The 19,000-nt window shown below is 42.7% G+C and overlaps 1 protein-coding gene across 2 annotated transcripts; it reads left to right on the forward strand.

The window, feature by feature from the left end:
* The first annotated feature begins 1,361 nt into the window (after window positions 1-1,361).
* Window positions 1,362-8,677, forward strand: LOC124037056 (vesicle-trafficking protein SEC22b-B-like). 2 transcript variants are annotated; one of them, XM_046351685.1, is made up of 6 exons: window positions 1,362-1,710; window positions 5,287-5,298; window positions 5,470-5,579; window positions 5,756-5,916; window positions 6,507-6,653; window positions 7,641-8,677. In XM_046351685.1, the coding sequence occupies exons 1-6, from the start codon at window positions 1,636-1,638 to the stop codon at window positions 7,793-7,795; spliced, it is 660 nt and encodes a 219-aa protein (XP_046207641.1). In that variant the 5' UTR covers window positions 1,362-1,635; the 3' UTR covers window positions 7,796-8,677. The 2 variants fall into 2 exon arrangements, with proteins under 2 accessions (XP_046207641.1, XP_046207642.1); XM_046351686.1 differs by lacking the exon at window positions 5,287-5,298 and having other exon boundaries at window positions 1,365-1,710.
* The last annotated feature ends 10,323 nt before the right edge of the window (window positions 8,678-19,000 follow it).

The following is a 19,000-nucleotide window of genomic DNA, read 5'->3' on the forward strand; positions in this document are numbered from 1 at the left end:
AGGATAAGTAATCCCTCTCACCCCCCCCCTTTAAGATTTAGATGCACTATTGTAAAGTGACTGTTCCACTGGATGTCATAAGGTGAATGCACCAATTTGTAAGTCGCTCTGGATAAGAGCGTCTGCTAAATGACTTAAATGTAAATGTAATGTAAATGTAAATTTACAAACAAAAAAACACATTTTCTTACCCTACAAAAAGAAATTGAACTGTATTTTAAGACAATTAAATACTCTACTAACAAAAAAGCTATTAGAATTATAAGTGTATGTATGTCCCTTAAGGTCCTTGTTTAATGTGATATTGTACCCCCTAGCCCAATTGTCCATTGTATACTTCTGTTCCCTCATGTATTTGTTGTCAATAAAAAATAAAAAATGCTAGCATCATGTCATGAATATGCGTAGCTATCTCGAGACAACTCCGATAGAAAGTTTTTTTTCTCAAAGTTTCCGGGATGTCAAGTGTCCTTTTGTCACAGTATACTCATAACAATCTAAGCACTACGAACCTTTTTATTATATCAAATAAACCTTACATAGGAAAAAATCAATGACATTCTTGTTGACCAAATTCGACACTCATTAAACCACCTTCCAAAACCCCTCGCTTGGTGAGCGAAAAAAATTAAACAACGCCATCTGGTGGAGAAGACCGATTTTTGGCCCCATTATCCCTCTCGCTTCGAGTAACGCGGAACCTTTGAGAATACTGCTGTCTGGGATGGACGGTTAGAGATTTGAGTGACATACCCAACGAACATTTCAAGCCTGTTTAAAGCGTTCGGAGGGGTTGTCACTAGTTACCACAGCCACGAAGTTATAATTATGGCTAAACCCCGCCTATTTCTACATTTGCTCTTCTTAAAATCTGATTTGAACCATAACCACACTGCTAACCTTAAGCCTAACCCTAAACTTTAATTAAGACCAAAAAGCTCATTTTTTTTGTTTTCATGTGGTAACTCTGACAACCCAACATTACGGACGGGTTGTCACATCAGTTAGTGCAATAAGGAACCCTTGGGATGTCCATACCCTATACGTAATCTCAAACCCTACATAACCATAACCATTTCAACGTAATCTTCATTGTAGGGACGTCCTAAGGATCCCGGAAAACAGACCTTTGTCAATCTATGGTACCTTCGTAAACTCTCTGTGGCTATCTACTCTGACTTTCAGAGCGCATAATAAATTTACGAACGCTCAACATGCGTTGAATATGGCCGGTGTCAGTACACGTTGGCAAAAAAGCGTCATTAAATTGTTGCCAGCAACACAGTCACCAACGCTCTAGATAACATGAAAACAGCCTAACCAGTTCTGCTGGGGCGAGTAATATGGTGAGAGTGAGGTTCTCTCATTTTTAGCAAGCTAGCAAACTTTAGTTAGTTTGTTTGCCAGTTGTGAGGTCAACTCTACCCCTCGTCCAGTGTGCGGTCTGAGCGAGCGAAACACTGAATTTACGAACAGACAATCTCTGACAACGCTCTGAATTTAGTAACGCCAAGAGCGCACTCTGGCTCTCCAGATTGAATTTACGAACACACCCCTAGCTGCTGTCTGTCATTATAATAGCTTTCACACTGTGGCTAACAACACTGGTTGAGAATAAGACATTTAAATCCCAAAATGGTGCTGCTGACAATGATCGCTCGGTTGGCTGATGGACTGCCGCTGGCCGCATCAATGCAAGAGGACGAACAGGTTAATATTAATGGTTTTCCCTGTCAATGTCAGACAGCTAACTAGCTAAAATAGCTAATGTTAACACTAGCAATTCAGTGCAGCTATCGAACTATTGGGAAATAGCTTGTCAGATAGCTTGCTAGCTAGCTACATGTGCAATATATATTTTATAATCTATTCGGTGTCTATCTATGCAGGCCTACTTCATAATAAAACCATATTATTAGCTAGTTGTTTGATTGTGTCTATCATTGAAATCCAGATGGCTTTATTCCAGGTGTCAGAGTAACAGGCAGCTAATCATAATGGACAGATTTAGTCCATGTATGTGATGTAGCTAGAGGAAGAGATGGTTGAGGCGTCACTACAGACACTCTGGTTCGAATCTAGCCTGTATCACAACCGGCCGTGATTGGGCGGCGCACAATAAATAAAGGCTATATATATATATATATATATATATATATATACACACAGTTGAAGTCGGACGTTTACATACACTTCTGTTGGAGTCATTAAAACTCATTTTCAACCACTCCACAAATTTCTTGTTAACAAACTATAGTTTTGGCAAGTTGGTTAGGACATCTACATAGTGCATGACACAATTTTTCCAACAATTGTTTACAGACAGAGATCATTTCACTTATAATTCACTGTATCCCAATTCAGGTGGGTCAGAAGTTTGACTGTGCCTTTAAACAGCTTGGAAAATTACAGAAAACGATGTCATCGCTTTAGAAGCCTCTGATAGGCTAATTGACATCATTTGAGTCAATTGGAGGTGTACCTGTGGATGTTTTTCAAGGCCTACTGTCAAACTCAGTTTAACTTTTTTATTTCACCTTTATTTAACCAGGTAGGCTAGTTGAGAACAAGTTCTCATTTACAACTGCGACCTGGCCAAGATAAAGCATAGCAGTATGAACAGACAACAACACATAGTTACACATGGAGTAAACAATAAACAAGTCAATAACACAGTAGAAAAAAAAGAGTCTATATACATTGTGTGCAAAAGGCTGAGGAGGTAGGCGAATAATTACAATTTAGCAGATTAACACTGGAGTGATAAATGATCAGATGGTCATGTGCAGGTAGAGGTACTGGTGTGCAAAAGAGTAGAAAAGTAAATACATAAAAACAGTATGGGGATGAGGTAGGTATAATGGATGGGCTATTTACAGATGGACTATGTACAGCTGCAGCGATCGGTTAGCTGCTCAGATTTGCAATTCGTTCCAGTCACAGGCAGCAGAGAACTGGAAGGAAAGGCGGCCAAATGAGGTGTTGGCTTTAGGGATGATCAGTGAGATACACCTGCTGGAGCGCATGCTACGGGTGGGTGTTGCCATCGTGACCAGTGAACTGAGATAAGGCGGAGCTTTACGTAGCAAGGACTTGTAGATGACCTGGAGCCAGTGCGTCTGGCGACGAATATGTAGCGAGGACCAGCCGACTAGAGCATACAGGTTGCAGTGGTGGGTGGTATAAGGTGCTTTAGTAACAAAACGGATGGCACTGTGATAAACTGCATCCGGTTTGCTGAGTAGAGTATTGGAAGCTATTTTGTAGATGACATCGTCGAGGATCAGTAGGATAGTCTGTTTTACTAGGGTAAGTTTGGCGGCGTGAGTGAAGGAGGCTTTGTTGCGGAATAGAAAGCCGACTCTAGATTTGATTTTAGATTGGAGATGTTTGATATGAGTCTGGAAGGAGAGTTTACAGTCTAGCCAGACACCTAGGTACTTATAGATGTCCACATATTCTAGGTCGGAACCATCCAGGGTGGTGATGCTAGTCGGGGGTGCGGGTACAGGCAGCGAACAGTGCCTCTTTGCTTGACATCATCAGAAAATCAAAAGAAATCAGCCAAGACCTCAGAGAAAAAAATGTAGACCTCCACAAGTGTGGTTCATCCTTGGGAGCAATTTCCAAACGCCTGAAGGTACCACGTTCATCTGTACAAAAAATAGTACGCAAGTATAAACACCATGGGACCACGCACCCGTCATACCGCTCAGGAAGGAGACGTGTTCTGTCTCCGAGAGATGAACGTACTTTGGTGTGAAAAGTGCAAAACAATCCCAGAACAACAGCAAAGGACCTTGTGAAGATGCTGGAGGAAACGGGTACAAACGTATCTATATCCACAGTAAAAGGAGTCCTATATCGACATAACCTGAAAGGCCACTCAGCAAGGAAGAAGCCACTGCTCCAAAACTTCCATAAAAATGCCAGACTATGGTTTGCAACTGCACATGGGGACAAAGATCATACTTTTTGGAGAAATGTCCTCTAGTCTGATGAAACAAAAATATAACTGTTTAGCCATAATGACCTTCGTTATGTTTGGAGGAAAAAGGGTGACGCTTGCAAGCCGAAGAAAACACCATCCCATCCATGAAGCATGGGTGTGGCAGCATCATGTTGTGGGGGTGCTTTGCTGCAAGGTGGACTGGTGCACTTCACAAAATAGATGGCTCATAAGGAAGGAAAATTATGTGGATATATTGAAGCAACATCTCAAGACATCAGTTAAAGCTTGGTCGCAAATGGGTCTTCTAAATGGACAATGACCCCAAGCATACTTCTAAAGTTGTGGCAAAATGGCTTAAGGACAACAAAGTCAAGCTATTGAAGTGGCCATCACAAAGCCCTGACCTCAATCCTACAGAAAATTTGTGGGCAGAACTGAAAAAGAGTTATAGGCTGTTATAGCAGCAATGTTCCAACATCTAGTAGAAAGCCTTCCCAGAGGAGTGGAGGCTGTTATAGCAGCAATGTTCCAACAGCTAGTGGAAAGCCTTCCCAGAGGAGTGGAGGCTGTTATAGCAGCAATGTTCCAACAGCTAGTGGAAAGCCTTCCCAGAGGAGTGGAGGTTGTTACAGCAGCAATGTTCCAACAGCTAGTGGAATGCCTTCCCAGAGGAGTGGAGGCTGTTATAGCAGCAATGTTCCAACAGCTAGTGGAAAGCCTTCCCAGAGGAGTGGAGGCTGTTATAGCAGCAATGTTCCAACAGCTAGTGGAAAGCCTTCCCAGAGGAGTGGAGGCTGTTATAGCAGCAATGTTCCAACAGCTAGTGGAAAGCCTTCCCAGAGGAGTGGAGGCTGTTATAGCAGCAATGTTCCAACAGCTAGTGGAAAGCCTTCCCAGAGGAGTGGAGGCTGTTATAGCGGCAAATGGGGGACCAACTCCATATTAATGCCCATGATTTTGGAATGAGATGTTCAATGTGCATGTGTCCACATACTTGTGATCATGTAGTGTAGGTAGTGAGTCAAAGACCAATGCTCAATGCAGAACAGCCATTTGTGTACTGTGCTGAATGATGCTGTGATAGAGATTTGATTAACCAGAGGAGATACACTATGTCCATTGAGTAAATTCTGCTCTCTTTAGTTAATTTGCAATTTGTGATGGTCTACTTCATTAATCCTTGTTACTTTCTTGTAGTTGTAGCAAATCAGGCAGCCATGTATTTCTAGGACGTGTGTAGTATTTATGAGTTGCAGTAGGCTACATATGAGTCTTGCCACCCGCTTGAAGAACTTTAACACGTTTCCCTTGCTTTCTTATCTGCTCTCCCAAAGGGAAGTGAGAAGGTTTGTATTTTCTGTTTGGACATCATACACATTGTTCCTGTGATGTGTTACTGTGTTTACCATACCCAGACCACTCGCTTCTTTGCTGATAACATATTGATCCTGATCATTGGTTCAGTGTCCTCTTAAATATGCTTAGTTGCATAATCTTGCTCTGTCCTCCGTGTTTAGTTGGGTCGGGACCTGCAACAGTACCAGAGCCAGGCTAAACAGCTGTTTAGGAAACTCAATGACCAGAGTCCCACACGTTGCACATTAGAGGCTGGCTCCATGTCCTTCCAGTGAGTTCGAACCAATTAGAGGAAAGACACCACAGACACTCTCTCTTGGCAAAACACTCATCACAATTAAAATACCATTAACATACTTATACCATGCACTAATAAGCAGGTATCCTCTGACCTTTATGCTTCTCAGACACTCCACTCTCATGTTTCCCTCATGGTTCTCCCAACAGCTACGTCATAGAAAGACGAGTGGTCTACCTAGTGCTGTCTGAAGCAAGCTTTCACAAAAAACTTGCCTTTGCTTACCTGGAAGACCTGCAGGCAGAGTTCCATGAACAGCACGGGAAGAAGGTCCCCACTGTGTCCCGACCGTACTCCTTCATTGAGTTTGGTGAGATTCAATTAAATATATCATCATTAGAATCCCTACCAACAACCCAACGTTGATTAAAGGTCCAATGCAGCCATTCTTATCTCAATATTAAATTATTTCTGGGTAACAATTAACGACCGTACTCTGTTTTCAATTTAAAAAATAGCTTCTTAGCAAAGAGCAATTTCCCAAGCAAGTATTTTGCTACCACTGTCTGGAGGTGGTCTGAGTGGGGAGGGGAAAAATCTAAACTATCTGTTATTGGCAGACAGGTTTGGAACTCTTTCTTATTGGCATATTAACAAATTTACCACCTGGTGATGTCACCAGGCAGTCCAAAACTCCATCCCATGTCACCAGGCAGTCCAAAACTCCATCCCACCACAACAGGCGAACATTAAACGCAGTCTTTTCAAACAGCTCTTACACTAAAATGGCATTATCAATATTTTCTGAATTGTACAGTAGTATTCCAACCTCGTAGTGTGGAGATATATGAAACATAGGAAAATCATATTTTTGACTGCGATGAACCTTTAAAGGATACCCTAGTATGAATGATGAAAAAATATGCCATACATTCCTGCAATGTTTTCCTCTGACAACAGACACCTACATTCAGAAGACCAAGAAGTCGTACATAGACAGCCGAGCCCGCAGGAACCTGGGCAGCATCAACACAGAGCTGCAGGATGTTCAGAGGATCATGGTGGCCAACATTGAGGAAGTGTTGCAACGAGGGGAGGCCTTGTCTGGTAATGTCGGTTTACTTGTTCTTCTTATAGATTTACAGCAATAATGTAGGTCAGGGGTACTGAACTACTATTTGTGATGGTCTGGTCACACAAATGTCCTCCGTGGCAAAGGTCCGGATGGATATAGGCATTTATCGGCATAGTAACAATCCCGACCGCGCAACCCATCCGACTGAAAACTGTTCAAAATGTTCACACCCCTCTTGTTGAAGACAACCAAAGTTTTCTAACTTCCAAAATCAAGCTTCTTAGTTACAGCAGAGACAATCAATCCACTCATGGATCAAGTTCACTGTTGCCTAAATGTGTTTTGTTTGTCAATTATTATTATTATTATTATCGTTTACATTATTTTGTGGAAAACAATAGCACCCCTTGTGTTCACTGCTGGTAATACCATGTACCACGGTATGGTATGAACATCTGGATACTGCCCAACCCTACTATCTAAGGTCTGTCAGTGAATGACATAACAAGAGGAAAACTGCCCATACACTACCAAATTTCAAATGGCACCTTGGGGGAGGGGGCCCAAGGTCTGTTTTGACCCCGTTCAACCCCGGATCTGGATCACAGTCCGCCAGTTGAGCATGGCTGATGTAGGTCCTCGATGTAGGTCCTCGATAGCTGAAACACCTCTATTACACAAACCTCTATTACACCTCTATTACACCTCTATTACACAAACCTTTTATCTATGATTATCTGATGTCTAACTTGGAAAGGGCTTATTGCATTATCATGAATGCACATCATTGCAGCAAAACACACTGATAAAATGTAAATGATGTTGGGTAGAATTCACTAGATTAACTAATAAAAGGGAGTGCCACTTCTCAGCTACATACTGTTTGTCAAGTTGTGACAAAGAATAGTGTTTAAGTCACAAGAGGAAGCAGATGCCATTCTCACTTGTGTTAAATGAGGATTTGTTCTGGTTTCTGTTCCCTCTCTTTGCTCACCTGGATCCACTCGCATCACATCCAGCTCTGGACTCCAAGGCCAGTAATCTGTCCAGCCTGTCGAAGAAGTACAGAAGTGACGCCAAGTACCTGAACACTCGCTCCACCTATGCTAAGCTGGCTGCCGGAGGGGTCTTCTTCATCATGCTCATCGTCTATGTCCGCTTCTGGTGGCTCTGAGAAGGGAGAGGAGACAGGAGGGGTTGGAGAAGAAGAGCTGATAGGAGCTTAGCTGTGGTCTCACATCCCATCCAATATGGGATCCCTCCTTTTAACACAAGACTGTTGAAGTAGGGACAGACACTGCACGTTATTTTTCCAACTGTCTGTCCATAGATCTATCATGTAATTACAAATGTTATGTTTTATTAACAATTACAGTCATTCTATAGTGGTTATGCCTTGGAGTTGAGTGTTTGTATTGCGTGTGAGTGTGTGACAGAGGACATTTTATTTTCCTGTGTGTGTGTGTGTGTGTGTGTGTGTGTGTGTGTGTGTGTGTGTGTGTGTGTGTGTGTGTGTGTGTGTGTGTGTGTGTGTGTGTGTGTGTGTGTGTGTGTGTGTGTGTGTGTGTGTGTGTGTGTGTGTTACCAAAACCTGTATGATAACAATTCTTCTCTTATCAATTTAATTGTGTATACTTTGTAGCAGTACAGAAAAAATCTACGTAATTCTATTTACCCAGAGGACATCCTAAGGGCTTTGGCGTTAATAACACTACTATTATGTTGGTTTGGTGGAGATTTCTTAAATGTTAACCTGCTTTACTGGGGTGATCAATCACATTACCCGTGGTATTGGCTGCAGAAATAATATTTCTCATTCACCTTCATCTCCACACTGAGTGGACCAGTTTAACACCAGACAACGTCTAAAGGGTTCATTTCTTATATTTTGGAAAAAGTTTACACAAGTTAAAGGCTCCACGATAAAAACATGTTTTATCTAGATGAGAATGATAGCTAGCTAATGCTATGTAGCTGGCTTATGCCAATTGTGGCAGGGTTAATGAATTTCAACTTAACTGTTTCATTTGCTATGAATAAAGTGATTTGCACAAAAGTATTTGATTTCTACTAGAGAATACAAAGTTGCTCACAAATCAGGATCAATATAGATCAGTGGAGGCTGCTGAGGGGAGGATGGCTCATAATAATGGCTGGAATGGAGTCAATTTGTTCTTAAATGACTTGCCTAGTTAAATAAATAAAAATAGAATGGTAACATACACATCAAAGATGTGGTTTCCATGTGGTTAATTCCACTCCATTCCAGACATTATATTGCTGTCCTCCCCTCAGCAGCCTCCACTGATGTACATATTATACAGTACCAATAGAAACTGTTGTATTCCTGCCCGGTGCTGTGCTTGTTCATGAACTTTGGACACATAGCCAGTTGTGGTCTTTACTTACCACCAGGTCAATGTCAGACCTCTAAATGCACAAGAGGAAGATGTGTCAACAGCTCAGTTTTCTAAATAAGGGACCTATAGTGAGGTGATGCATTCAAATCATTATGTTTGTTTAACAGGACCAACTACTGGTAGGCATCCTGGTTCATACATCAGCTCTTCAAGCTATGCCTATCCCAGCCAGCAGCTGGTGTCCTTGTCTTATGATAATCTTGCAGCTGAAAATGGCATACTCTTGCAGCTTGAAACACTGTTGCGGCAAAGATGTTTGCTGCACAAAATCAAAGGGTAGTAAAGGCTGGAAAAAATATACTGCTGCTTCTGGGGTAGAAAAAAAACAATGCACTACATACATTTAGAAAGTGCTGCAGCCTGTTTCTGCTGACATAGTTTGAACAGGAAGTGGGCACAGCAGAAATGAGAAGCAGCAGAGGGTAGCGTCAGCTAAGATGGTTTTGGATAAATGAAGATGTCCCACTCAAGCCGTTTACCACTGAAAAAATGCTCACAGTTCCGGTCTGCTTAAAGGGTGGCTCTCCCATAGGCACCAATTGCATTAGCAGCTGGGTCTGGTCTACTTAGTTCATTGACTGTATATGAACCAGAATAAAGGAGCGAGTGTGATGCCTCGCTTTCTTCTCCGTCTCTGGCATCAATAGCGTGCAGAGCTAACCACAGGGCACAGCCTAACCTTTTCACCTCTCATCTTCAAGGGATACACATCTTCAAGGGAAGTGTGTGTGACTAACTAACCTTGTAGTGACAAACTAGATCGTATCATATCCAAGAGTCTTCACAGGAAGGACATGTCAGATATTTTTCTTTATTTAACTAGGCGAGTGAGTTAAGAACAAATTCTTATTTACAATGACGGCCTACCCCAGCCAAACCCTAACCCGGTCGATGCTGGGCCAATTGTGCACCGCTCTATGGGACTCCCAATCCCGGCCAGTTGTGATACAGCCTGGAATCGAACCAGGGTCTGTAGTGACGCTTCTAGCACTGAGATGCAGTGCATTAGACCGCTGCACCACTCGGGAGCCAAATGATACTGATGTTACTTAATGAACTCAAACTGATAACACAGCCTGCAGTCATCACTATAGTAATCATTATTCTAGTCTGTGTTACATTGCTGGAATCAGCAGAGTAAATGTTTGTTTGGTTTTCGCCAGGCGTAATGGGTCCCATGTCATCCAAAAAAAAGTCCACTTTCACAGTAAGAATCTCATACCATCGGTCAAGAAAGGTGGTGGTAGTGTGATGGTTTGGGGATGCTTTGCTGCCTCAAGATCTGGACGACTTGCCTTAATAGAAGGAACCATGAATTCTGCTCTATCAGAGAATTCTACAAGAGAATGTCAGGCCATCTATCTGAGCTGAAGCTGAAGTGCAGCTAGGTCATGCAGCAAGACAATGATCCAAAATACACAATCTAGTCTACATGAAAATGGCTAAAAAAGCAACAAATTTGAAGTTTTGAAATGGCCTAGTCAAAGTCCAGACCTATTCCCTATTGAGATGTTGTGGCAGGACTTGATACAAGCACTTCATGCTTGAAAACCCACAAATGTCACTGAGTTAAAGCAGTTCCGCATGCAAGACTGGGTCAAGATTCCTCCACAACGATGTGAGAGTCTGACCAACAACTACAGGAAGCATTTGGTTGCAGTCATTGCAACTTAAAGTGACACAGTTATTGAGTGTAAGGGGGCAATTCCTTTTTCACACGGGAATTGGGTGTTGCATGACTTTGTTCATTAAGTAAATAAAATAAGTATACATTTTCTTTGTTATTTGTAAACACAGGTTCCCTTTATCTAATATTAGGTTTTGGTTGAAGATCTGATAACATCCACTATCATAAATATGCAAAAATAGGGAAAATCAGAAAGGGGGCAAATACTTTCTTATGATACTGTATGTCACTCATTGACAGTCACTCAATTAGCCCATGTCAGTGAAAAAAAATGGATTGGTAAATTATTCTAGCACGCGCTCCAGCAGGTGTATCTCACTGATCATCCCTAAAGCCAACACCTCATTTGGCCGCCTTTCCTTCCAGTTCTCTGCTGCCTGTGACTGGAACGAATTGCAAAAATCGCTGAAGTTGGAGACTTTTATCTCCCTCACCAACTTCAAACATCTGCTATCTGAGCAGCTAACCGATCGCTGCAGCTGTACATAGTCTATTGGTAAATAGCCCACCCATTTTCACCTACCTCATCCCCATACTGTTTTTATTTACTTACTTTTCTGCTCTTTTGCACACCAATATCTCTACCTGTACATGACCATCTGATCATTTATCACTCCAGTGTTAATCTGCAAAATTGTAATTATTTGCCTACCTCCTCATGCCTTTTGCACACAATGTATATAGACTCCCCTTTTTTTTCTACTGTGTTATTGACTTGTTAATTGTGTACTCCATGTGTAACTCTGTGTTGTCTGTTCACACTGCTATGCTTTATCTTGGCCAGGTTGCAGTTGCAAATGAGAACTTGTTCTCAACTAGCCTACCTGGTTAAATAAAGGTGAAATACATTTTTAAAATTAAAAAAGAGTTAGTCTAGCCAGCTATCTAAACTGTAGTAATCATGGCTGAATTACCGACAGTGAACGGAGGGCATGTGCGGAAATTCAGGAAATAAACTTAAATAACAATTCAAAATTTGTGAAAACTGCTTTTATTTTCAATGGCTTCTCAATAAACTGAGGAGTAGAAGCTAAAAAGTTTTAAAAGTTTTTCAATTTTTTAATTTTAAATTAGAATCACTTCCTGATTGACTGCCTTCAATTCTAATTGGCCCCTGCCATGGTGCCCAGGGGCCCTGACCTCACTCTTACTCAGATATCATATTAACATGGAAAAATGTGAAGGGAAATTAGTTTTAAAATGGACCTTTGGTAAATAAAATACTTGTTCTGCTAACAGATCCATATGTACGTTTTAAATTATAGTTTTTAATCCCAAGGGGGTGTTAATGTGAGTTAATGTGTAACAGCTAATCGTATACCTAATAGGCTATGTGTTTGTAGATTGCTGAATGAAGCTACTGTGACATTTTGAGTAAAACAAATCTAATTGTGATGTCGTATGAACATCAAACTCAGCCACAAAACCATGTTATTTGGTTTAGGGATTCTAGAAGAAGAATAGTGCCCACTTATGTAGTGGAGGTTGTTTGGTGAACTACACTGACATAAGTAAACCATCAGGGTGCTAAGTTTGGTCTCCAATCTCAAGTTTGTGCATTTATTGTATGTTCAAGGTCCCAGACTTTTATGCAGAATGTGTCTCCAGAAGGATGTCTTTGGTATAACGGAGATGAGATTCCTACTGTTCCTAGGTGAGGCTCACTTAAACCCTGCCTACACCAACTCATTCCAGCTCACCTGTGCTATGGTGGGGGAGTTGGTCAACCAGCTCAATGCTGGCCTCTCAGTGGCAATGCAGACCAGCTCGGGTAGATTCTCCCCCATAATGTTAGATTGTGATGATGCTGGTGGATTAGCAGCAGGCAGGGAGATGGTGCATGTGGTCTCGGTCCAGCTACAGACACTAATGGACAGCTTTGATGGAAAGGCTGAGCCAAGGTAGTGCGTGAACATGATTAAGCCCCTAATGGACCCTTTGACCAATGAGTTCCTTAATGTCATTGTGGAGAGTATGGACATAATGGCAGAGAACTTCAAAGTTCTTTTGGATTTAACCAAGAAGATTAAAATCTTGGGGTCTCATTTTCTATCTAAACTTCAACCTGAACTTGATGTTTCACCTGGAAAAGAAGAGCCCACTCACTCTCTCAAAGACTCTGGACCTTTTACCAGTGCAGTGTCCAGAAACCTTCAGACTCTCTCTAGCCCTGACTTCCAGTCTAACGCCCCTGCAGTGGTGAGAACCATACTTATGAAGGTCAGCAGCTCTTCTGGTGTGCTTATTTCCTGAAGGCATTCTTGTGTTGCTCCCATAGTTCTGACGCCTGTAACCTCCACAACCAAAGGGATTATTAATACATTTATGGGAGACATGGAGGCCACAGCACAGTCATGTGAAGCATGTGTTGAGCCAGCTTCTCTCAATAACCAAGAGACAGAGTTTTCATAGAGGAGTGTCTTCTCTGCAGCCCACAGAGTCTATGGCCGTATGGACTTCCTTACACTTTTTGCTCCAGATCAAGGCGTGGCTAAAGATGCTCCTCTTCGTGAGTTTTCAGACACTCTGCAAAAGGACAACGTTTCCAATGGTGAGGAGCAATTACCCACCACCCAACTCAGTAGAGTTCCCAGTGAGAGCCAACCTTTACCAGCTATCTGTCTTCCTGATCTAGAGACAGCAATCAAGAGGTGCTCAGCAGCCTTGTGAACATCTTTAAGACAGAGGTCTCAAAAGTGGAGAGCAAATCTTCAACAGTAGCAAGTTCCCTTGGGTGGTTTGTGGATGGTGTTCTCACTATTTCCTAGTCCCCCTCAACATTTCAGGACTTGAGTCTTCAATTTTCTGAACTGAGCTCAGGAGAGAGTGTAATATTCACACAGTCATCGGCTAGTCTGATTCAGAGCAATCAAATTCCTCTAGCAAGGAATTCCAGGCAAAAGTGGCTATTATGACATCCAGTAATTTCCTTATTATACAGGATAGCCATACTAGTCTTCAGGAAGGTCTTTGGACTGACTTGTCATCTGGCTTATCATCAGAGATTGCATTCACATCCTCTCAGGACACAGCCTCTGGAATAATGGGAACCTTTGTCAAAGGGATGGCAACTATTTTCCAGAACACTGAGTCCACTAAGTGGCCAACAGAGTCAGTGCTAGGGGGGAGTTTCAGAGACCTCAACAGTGGCCTCCCGGGGATTGACTGTGAAAATATCAGAGGAAAAGCTTTGGTCAATGGCTAAGAACATCTGCACCAATGTGCAGAAGAAGCTTAAGGATTTCCTCACAGGGTTGAAGCCATTACTGTATGTCCTAAACAAACAGCAATGTCTTTAAATGCCTCTTCCAAAGAGACCCTCGGAAAACTCCTGTTCACTATCCAGAGTGAAATATCCACTTCACCTCAGAGAGAATGTAGACATCCAGGGAGCTCCTTTAGATCAACATTGATGTTGAAGGAGGAAGAGAGAAGTGAGGGTGACAGCGAACAAGTCTGTCAAAAGACACCCAGGACCCACTCATCATTGTCTAAATCTTCAAGGAGTTATAGGCCAGTATCCCGGAGTCGCCTATTCACTGTTGAGACTGGTGTTTTGAGGGGACTATTTAATGAAGCTGGCAGTTGAGGACATGAGAGGCGTCTGTTTCTAAAACTAGGCACTCTAATGTACTTGTCCTCTTGCTCAGTTGTGCACCGGGGCCTCCCACTACTCTTTTATTCTGGTTAGGGCCAGTATGTGCTGTTCTGTGAAGGGAGTAGTACACAGCGTTGTATGAGATCTTCCGTTTCTTGGCAATTTCTCACATGGAATAGCCTTCATTTCTCAGAACAAGAATAGACTGAAGAGATTCAGGGGAATGTTATTTGTTTCTGGCCATTCTGAATCTGTAATCGAACCAGAGCGCTCAGGACCTGGGGCGAAGGTTCATCTTCCAACAGAACAATGACCCTAAGCACACAGCCAAGACAACGCAGCAGTGGCTTTGGGACAAGTCTCTGAATGTCCTTGAGTGGCCCAGCCAGAGCCCGGACTTGAACCCGATCAAACATTTCTGGAGAGACCTGAAAATAGCTGTGCAGCGACGCTCAGAGCTTGAGAGGATCTGCAAGGAACAATGGGAGAAACTCCCAAAATACAGGTGTGCCAAGCTTGTAGCATCATACCCAAGAAGACTTGAGGCTGTAATCACTGCCAAAGGTGCTTCAACAATGTACTGAGTGTACATTTGATATTTCCTTTAAGATTTTTTATTAATTTGCTCAAATTTCTAAAAACCTGTTTTTGCTTTGTCATTATGTAGTTTTGTGTTTGATAAGTTTAAAAACAACAACGAATGAATCAATTTTACAATACGGCTGTAATGTAACCAAATGTAAGAAAACGTCAAGGGGTCTGAATACTTTCCGAATGCCCTGTAATGAGTTTAAGAATGATTACCTTCTGCATTCAAATATAACCAACCTACAGCACTAGACTAAAATTAACTTGCGTCATCCTTGTGGTATTGAAAGAACATTTTTTTTTCTTTATCACATGCTTCGTAAACAACATTGCAGAGAGAAAAACATATAAAATAATATAAAAATATAAAAAATAATAACACGAGAAATAAATACACAGTCAGTATCGATAACTTGAATACTGGGTAAGTACCGAGTCAATATGCAGGGGTAAAAGCCATTGAGGTAGATACTGCGTGTCATGATATATACTATAGGTAGGGATAAAGTGACTAAGGCCACAGGCTAGATAATAAAACGTAACAGCAGCATGTGTGACAAGAGTTAGTTCAAAAAGGATCAATGCAGATAGTCCGGATAGCTATTGTTTAACTAGCTATTGTTTAACTATTTAACTAGCTATTTAGCAGTCTTATGGCTTGTTCAGGGTCCTGTTGGTTCCAGACTTGGTGCATCTGTACCACTTGCCATGCGGTAGCAGAGAGAACAGTCTATAACTTGAGTGGCTGGAGTCCTGAAGAGAAAGGACAACATATAGTTATTTTATTTCACCTTTATTTAACTAGGTAGGCTAATGGAGAACAAGTTCTCATTTGCAACTGCGACCTGGCCAAGTTAAAGCATAGCAGTTCGACACACACAACAACACAGAGTTACACATGGAATAAACAAACATACAGTTAATAATACAGTAGAAAAAGTAAACAAAAAGTCTATATACAGCGTATGCAAATGCGTAAGATAAGGGAGTTAAGGCAATAAATAGGCCATGGTGGCAAAGTAATTACAATATAGCAATTTAACACTGGAATGGTAGATGTGCAGAAGATGAATGTGCAAGTAGAGATCATGGGGTGCAGAGGAGCAAGATAAATAAATAAATACAGTATGGGGATGAGGTAGTTGGGTGAGCTGTTTACAGATTGGCTATGTACAGGCGCAGTGATCTGTGAGCTGCTCTGACAGCTGGTGCTTAAAGCTAGTGAGGGAGATATGAGTCTCCAGCTTCAGAGATTTTTGCAGTTTGTTCCAGTCATTGGCAGCAGAGAACTGGAAGGAAAGGTGACCATATGACGAATTGGCTTTGGGGGTGACCAGTGAGATATACCTGCTGGAGCGCATGCTACGAGTGGGTGCTGCTATGGTGACCAGTGAGCTGAGATAAGGCGGGGCTTTACCTAGCAGAGACTTGTAGATGACCTGGAGCCAGTGGGTTTGGCGACGAGTATGAAGCGAGGGCCAGCTAACAAGAGTGTACAGGTCACAGTGGTGGGTAGTATATGTGGCTTTGGTGACAAAACGGATGGCACTATGATAGACTGCATCCAATTTGTTGAGTAGAGTGTTGGAGGCTATTTTGTAAATGACATCGCCGAAGTCAAGGTTCGATGGGATGGTCAGTTTTACGAGGGTATGTTTGGCAGCATGAGTGAAGGATGCTTTGTTTGCGAAATAGGAAGCCAATTCTAGATTTAATTTTGGATTGGAGTGTGAGTCTGGAAGGAGAGTTTACAGTCAAACCAGACACCAAGGTATTTGTATTTATCCACATATTCAAAGTCAGAGCCGTCTAGTACGTTCAGAACAGAGAGTAAAAGGAGCAGATTTATGGGCACAGTAGAATAGATTCAAGGCATAATGAACAGACAAAGGTATGGTAGGATGAGAATACAGTGAGAGTAAACCTGTGCATAGAGTGACGATGAAAGAGATATTGTCTCTAGAAATATCATTTAAACCAGGTGATGTCACTGCATGTGTGGGACGTGGAACTTAAGTGTTAACTAAGGCGTATTTAGCAGGGCTAGAGGCTCTACAGTGATGGACAAGGCACATTGACGTTAGGGAGAGTCATGCATAGCCAAGTGACCATAGGAGTCCAGTGAGTGGCTTCAGGCAGCTAGCAAGCTAGCAGATGGGCCTTCGAGGGACTTTGCGACGGAAGAAAGTCTGTTGTGGCCCCGTCATGCTGTGATGTCGGGAGACGGATCAGCAGGGCTCCGTGTTGTAAATCAGGCCAATTGGCAAAATAGGCATAGTTGCCAAAGAATTTGTCCGATGGGCCTCTTAAGCTAACAGTCCAATGTGCTCTAGGCAGCTAGTGGGCCGCGGCTAGCAGGTGGACATTCAGGGGACGTCGCGACGGCGGAGTCAGTTGAAAAACCCCCTCGGGCGGAATTACGACGGTAGTCCAGTCGTGATGGGTCTGCGGGGGTCCAGGTATTGTAGCCCAAGGAGTGGCTGATGGGTCTCTTCGGCTTGCCGGGAGATGGGCCTAGCAGACGGGCCTAGCAATGGCTAACTGGCTACTAGCTAGCAGCCAGTTAGCTGGCTAGCTTTTGATGGGGGTTACGGTTCTTAGGTATAAAAAATTGCAGATCCATACCACATTGGGTGAGGTGGGTTGCAGGAGAGTATATTCAGTCCGTAGATGGAAAGTGATATTAAAATATATATTAAATATATACGGGAAAATGATATTTACACGGGACAAGACAAAATACAAGTCCAACTGCTATGCCATCTTGGTTCCATTCTCCAATTGATGTGGATGGGGGCGTACTCGGCACTCCGTTTCCTGTAGTCTATGATCAACTCCTCTGAGGGAGAGGTTGTTGTCCTGGCACCACACTGTCATTTCTCTGACCTCTTCCCTTTAGGCTGGCTCATCGTAGTCGGTGATCAGGTTTACCTGACGTTGTGTCGTCTGCAAACTTGATGGTGTTGGAGTCGTGCGCGGCCACGCAATCGTGGGTGAACAGGGAGTACATGAGGGGACTAAACACGCACCCCTGACGGGCCCCCGTGTTTAGGGTCAGCATGGCAGATATGTTGTTGCCTACCCTCACCACCTGGGGGTGGCCCTTTAGGAAGTTCAGGATCCAGTTGCAGAGGGAGGTGTTTAATCCCAGAGTCCTTAGCTTAGTGATGAGCTTGTAGGGCACAATGGTGTTGACCACTGAGCTGTAGTCAATGAACAACATTCTCATGTAGGTGTTCCTTTTGTCCAGGTGGGAAAGGGCAGTGTGGAGTGTTATAGATAATGCATCATCTTGTGGATCTGTTGGTGCGGTATGCTAATTGGGGTGGGCTTAGGGTGTCTGGGATGATGGTGTTGATGTCAGCCAGGAACAGCCTTTCAAAGCCTTTCATTGCTACAGATGTGAGTGCTACGGGGCGATAGTCATTTAGATAGGTTACCTTGGCAGTCTGCTTGAAACATATAGGTGTTACAGACTCGGTCAGAGAGTGGTTGAAAATGTCATTGAAGATACTTGCCAGCTGGTTTGCGCATGCTCTGAGAATGCGTCCTGGTAATCTGTCTGGCCCTGCAGCCTTCTGAATGTTAAAGGTATTACTCACATTGGCTACGGAGTCAGTGATCACACAGTCGTCCGGAAGAGCTGGTGCTTTCACACAGTCCGGAAGAGCTGGTGCTTTCACACAGTCCGGAAGAGCTGGTGCTTTCACACAGTTGTCTGGAAGAGCTGGTGCTTTCTTGCATGGCTCAGTGTTGCTAAACATGCTTTGTTATCCAACTGATCTTGTGTCCTTTCCGACCTCGTTCATTGCTGCCCGCATCTATATTATAAGGTTAATTATTTAGACTACACGGATGATTCAAGGTGGAAGATTAACGCTGCTGCAAGGTTTGTACAGGTAGTCTATCACTTCCAGACCAGGTAGGCCTAGTCTATATGATGCTGTGTAGGCTGCTGTATGACTAGCTACAGTAAATTAAAACATTCTTGTAAACTGGCATTCAATTCATGAGATGCCATAGCCTACAGACAGAAACGGGCTCTTCTATAATCAAACTCATGGCTCCTGACAAATAAGATATCAA

Source organism: Oncorhynchus gorbuscha, linkage group LG06 (genome assembly GCF_021184085.1).
Source record: "Oncorhynchus gorbuscha isolate QuinsamMale2020 ecotype Even-year linkage group LG06, OgorEven_v1.0, whole genome shotgun sequence".
NCBI lineage: Eukaryota > Metazoa > Chordata > Actinopteri > Salmoniformes > Salmonidae > Oncorhynchus > Oncorhynchus gorbuscha.

Coding starts and splice junctions, on each gene's coding strand:
- LOC124037056 (XM_046351685.1), top strand. CDS start 1,636: ATGGTGCTGCTGACAATGATCGCTCGGTTGGCTGATGGACTGCCGCTG. Junction 5,580..5,755: donor GCTGGCTCCATGTCCTTCCA/GTGAGTTCGAAC, acceptor TTCTCCCAACAG/CTACGTCATAGAAAGACGAG. Junction 5,917..6,506: donor GTACTCCTTCATTGAGTTTG/GTGAGATTCAAT, acceptor CTCTGACAACAG/ACACCTACATTCAGAAGACC.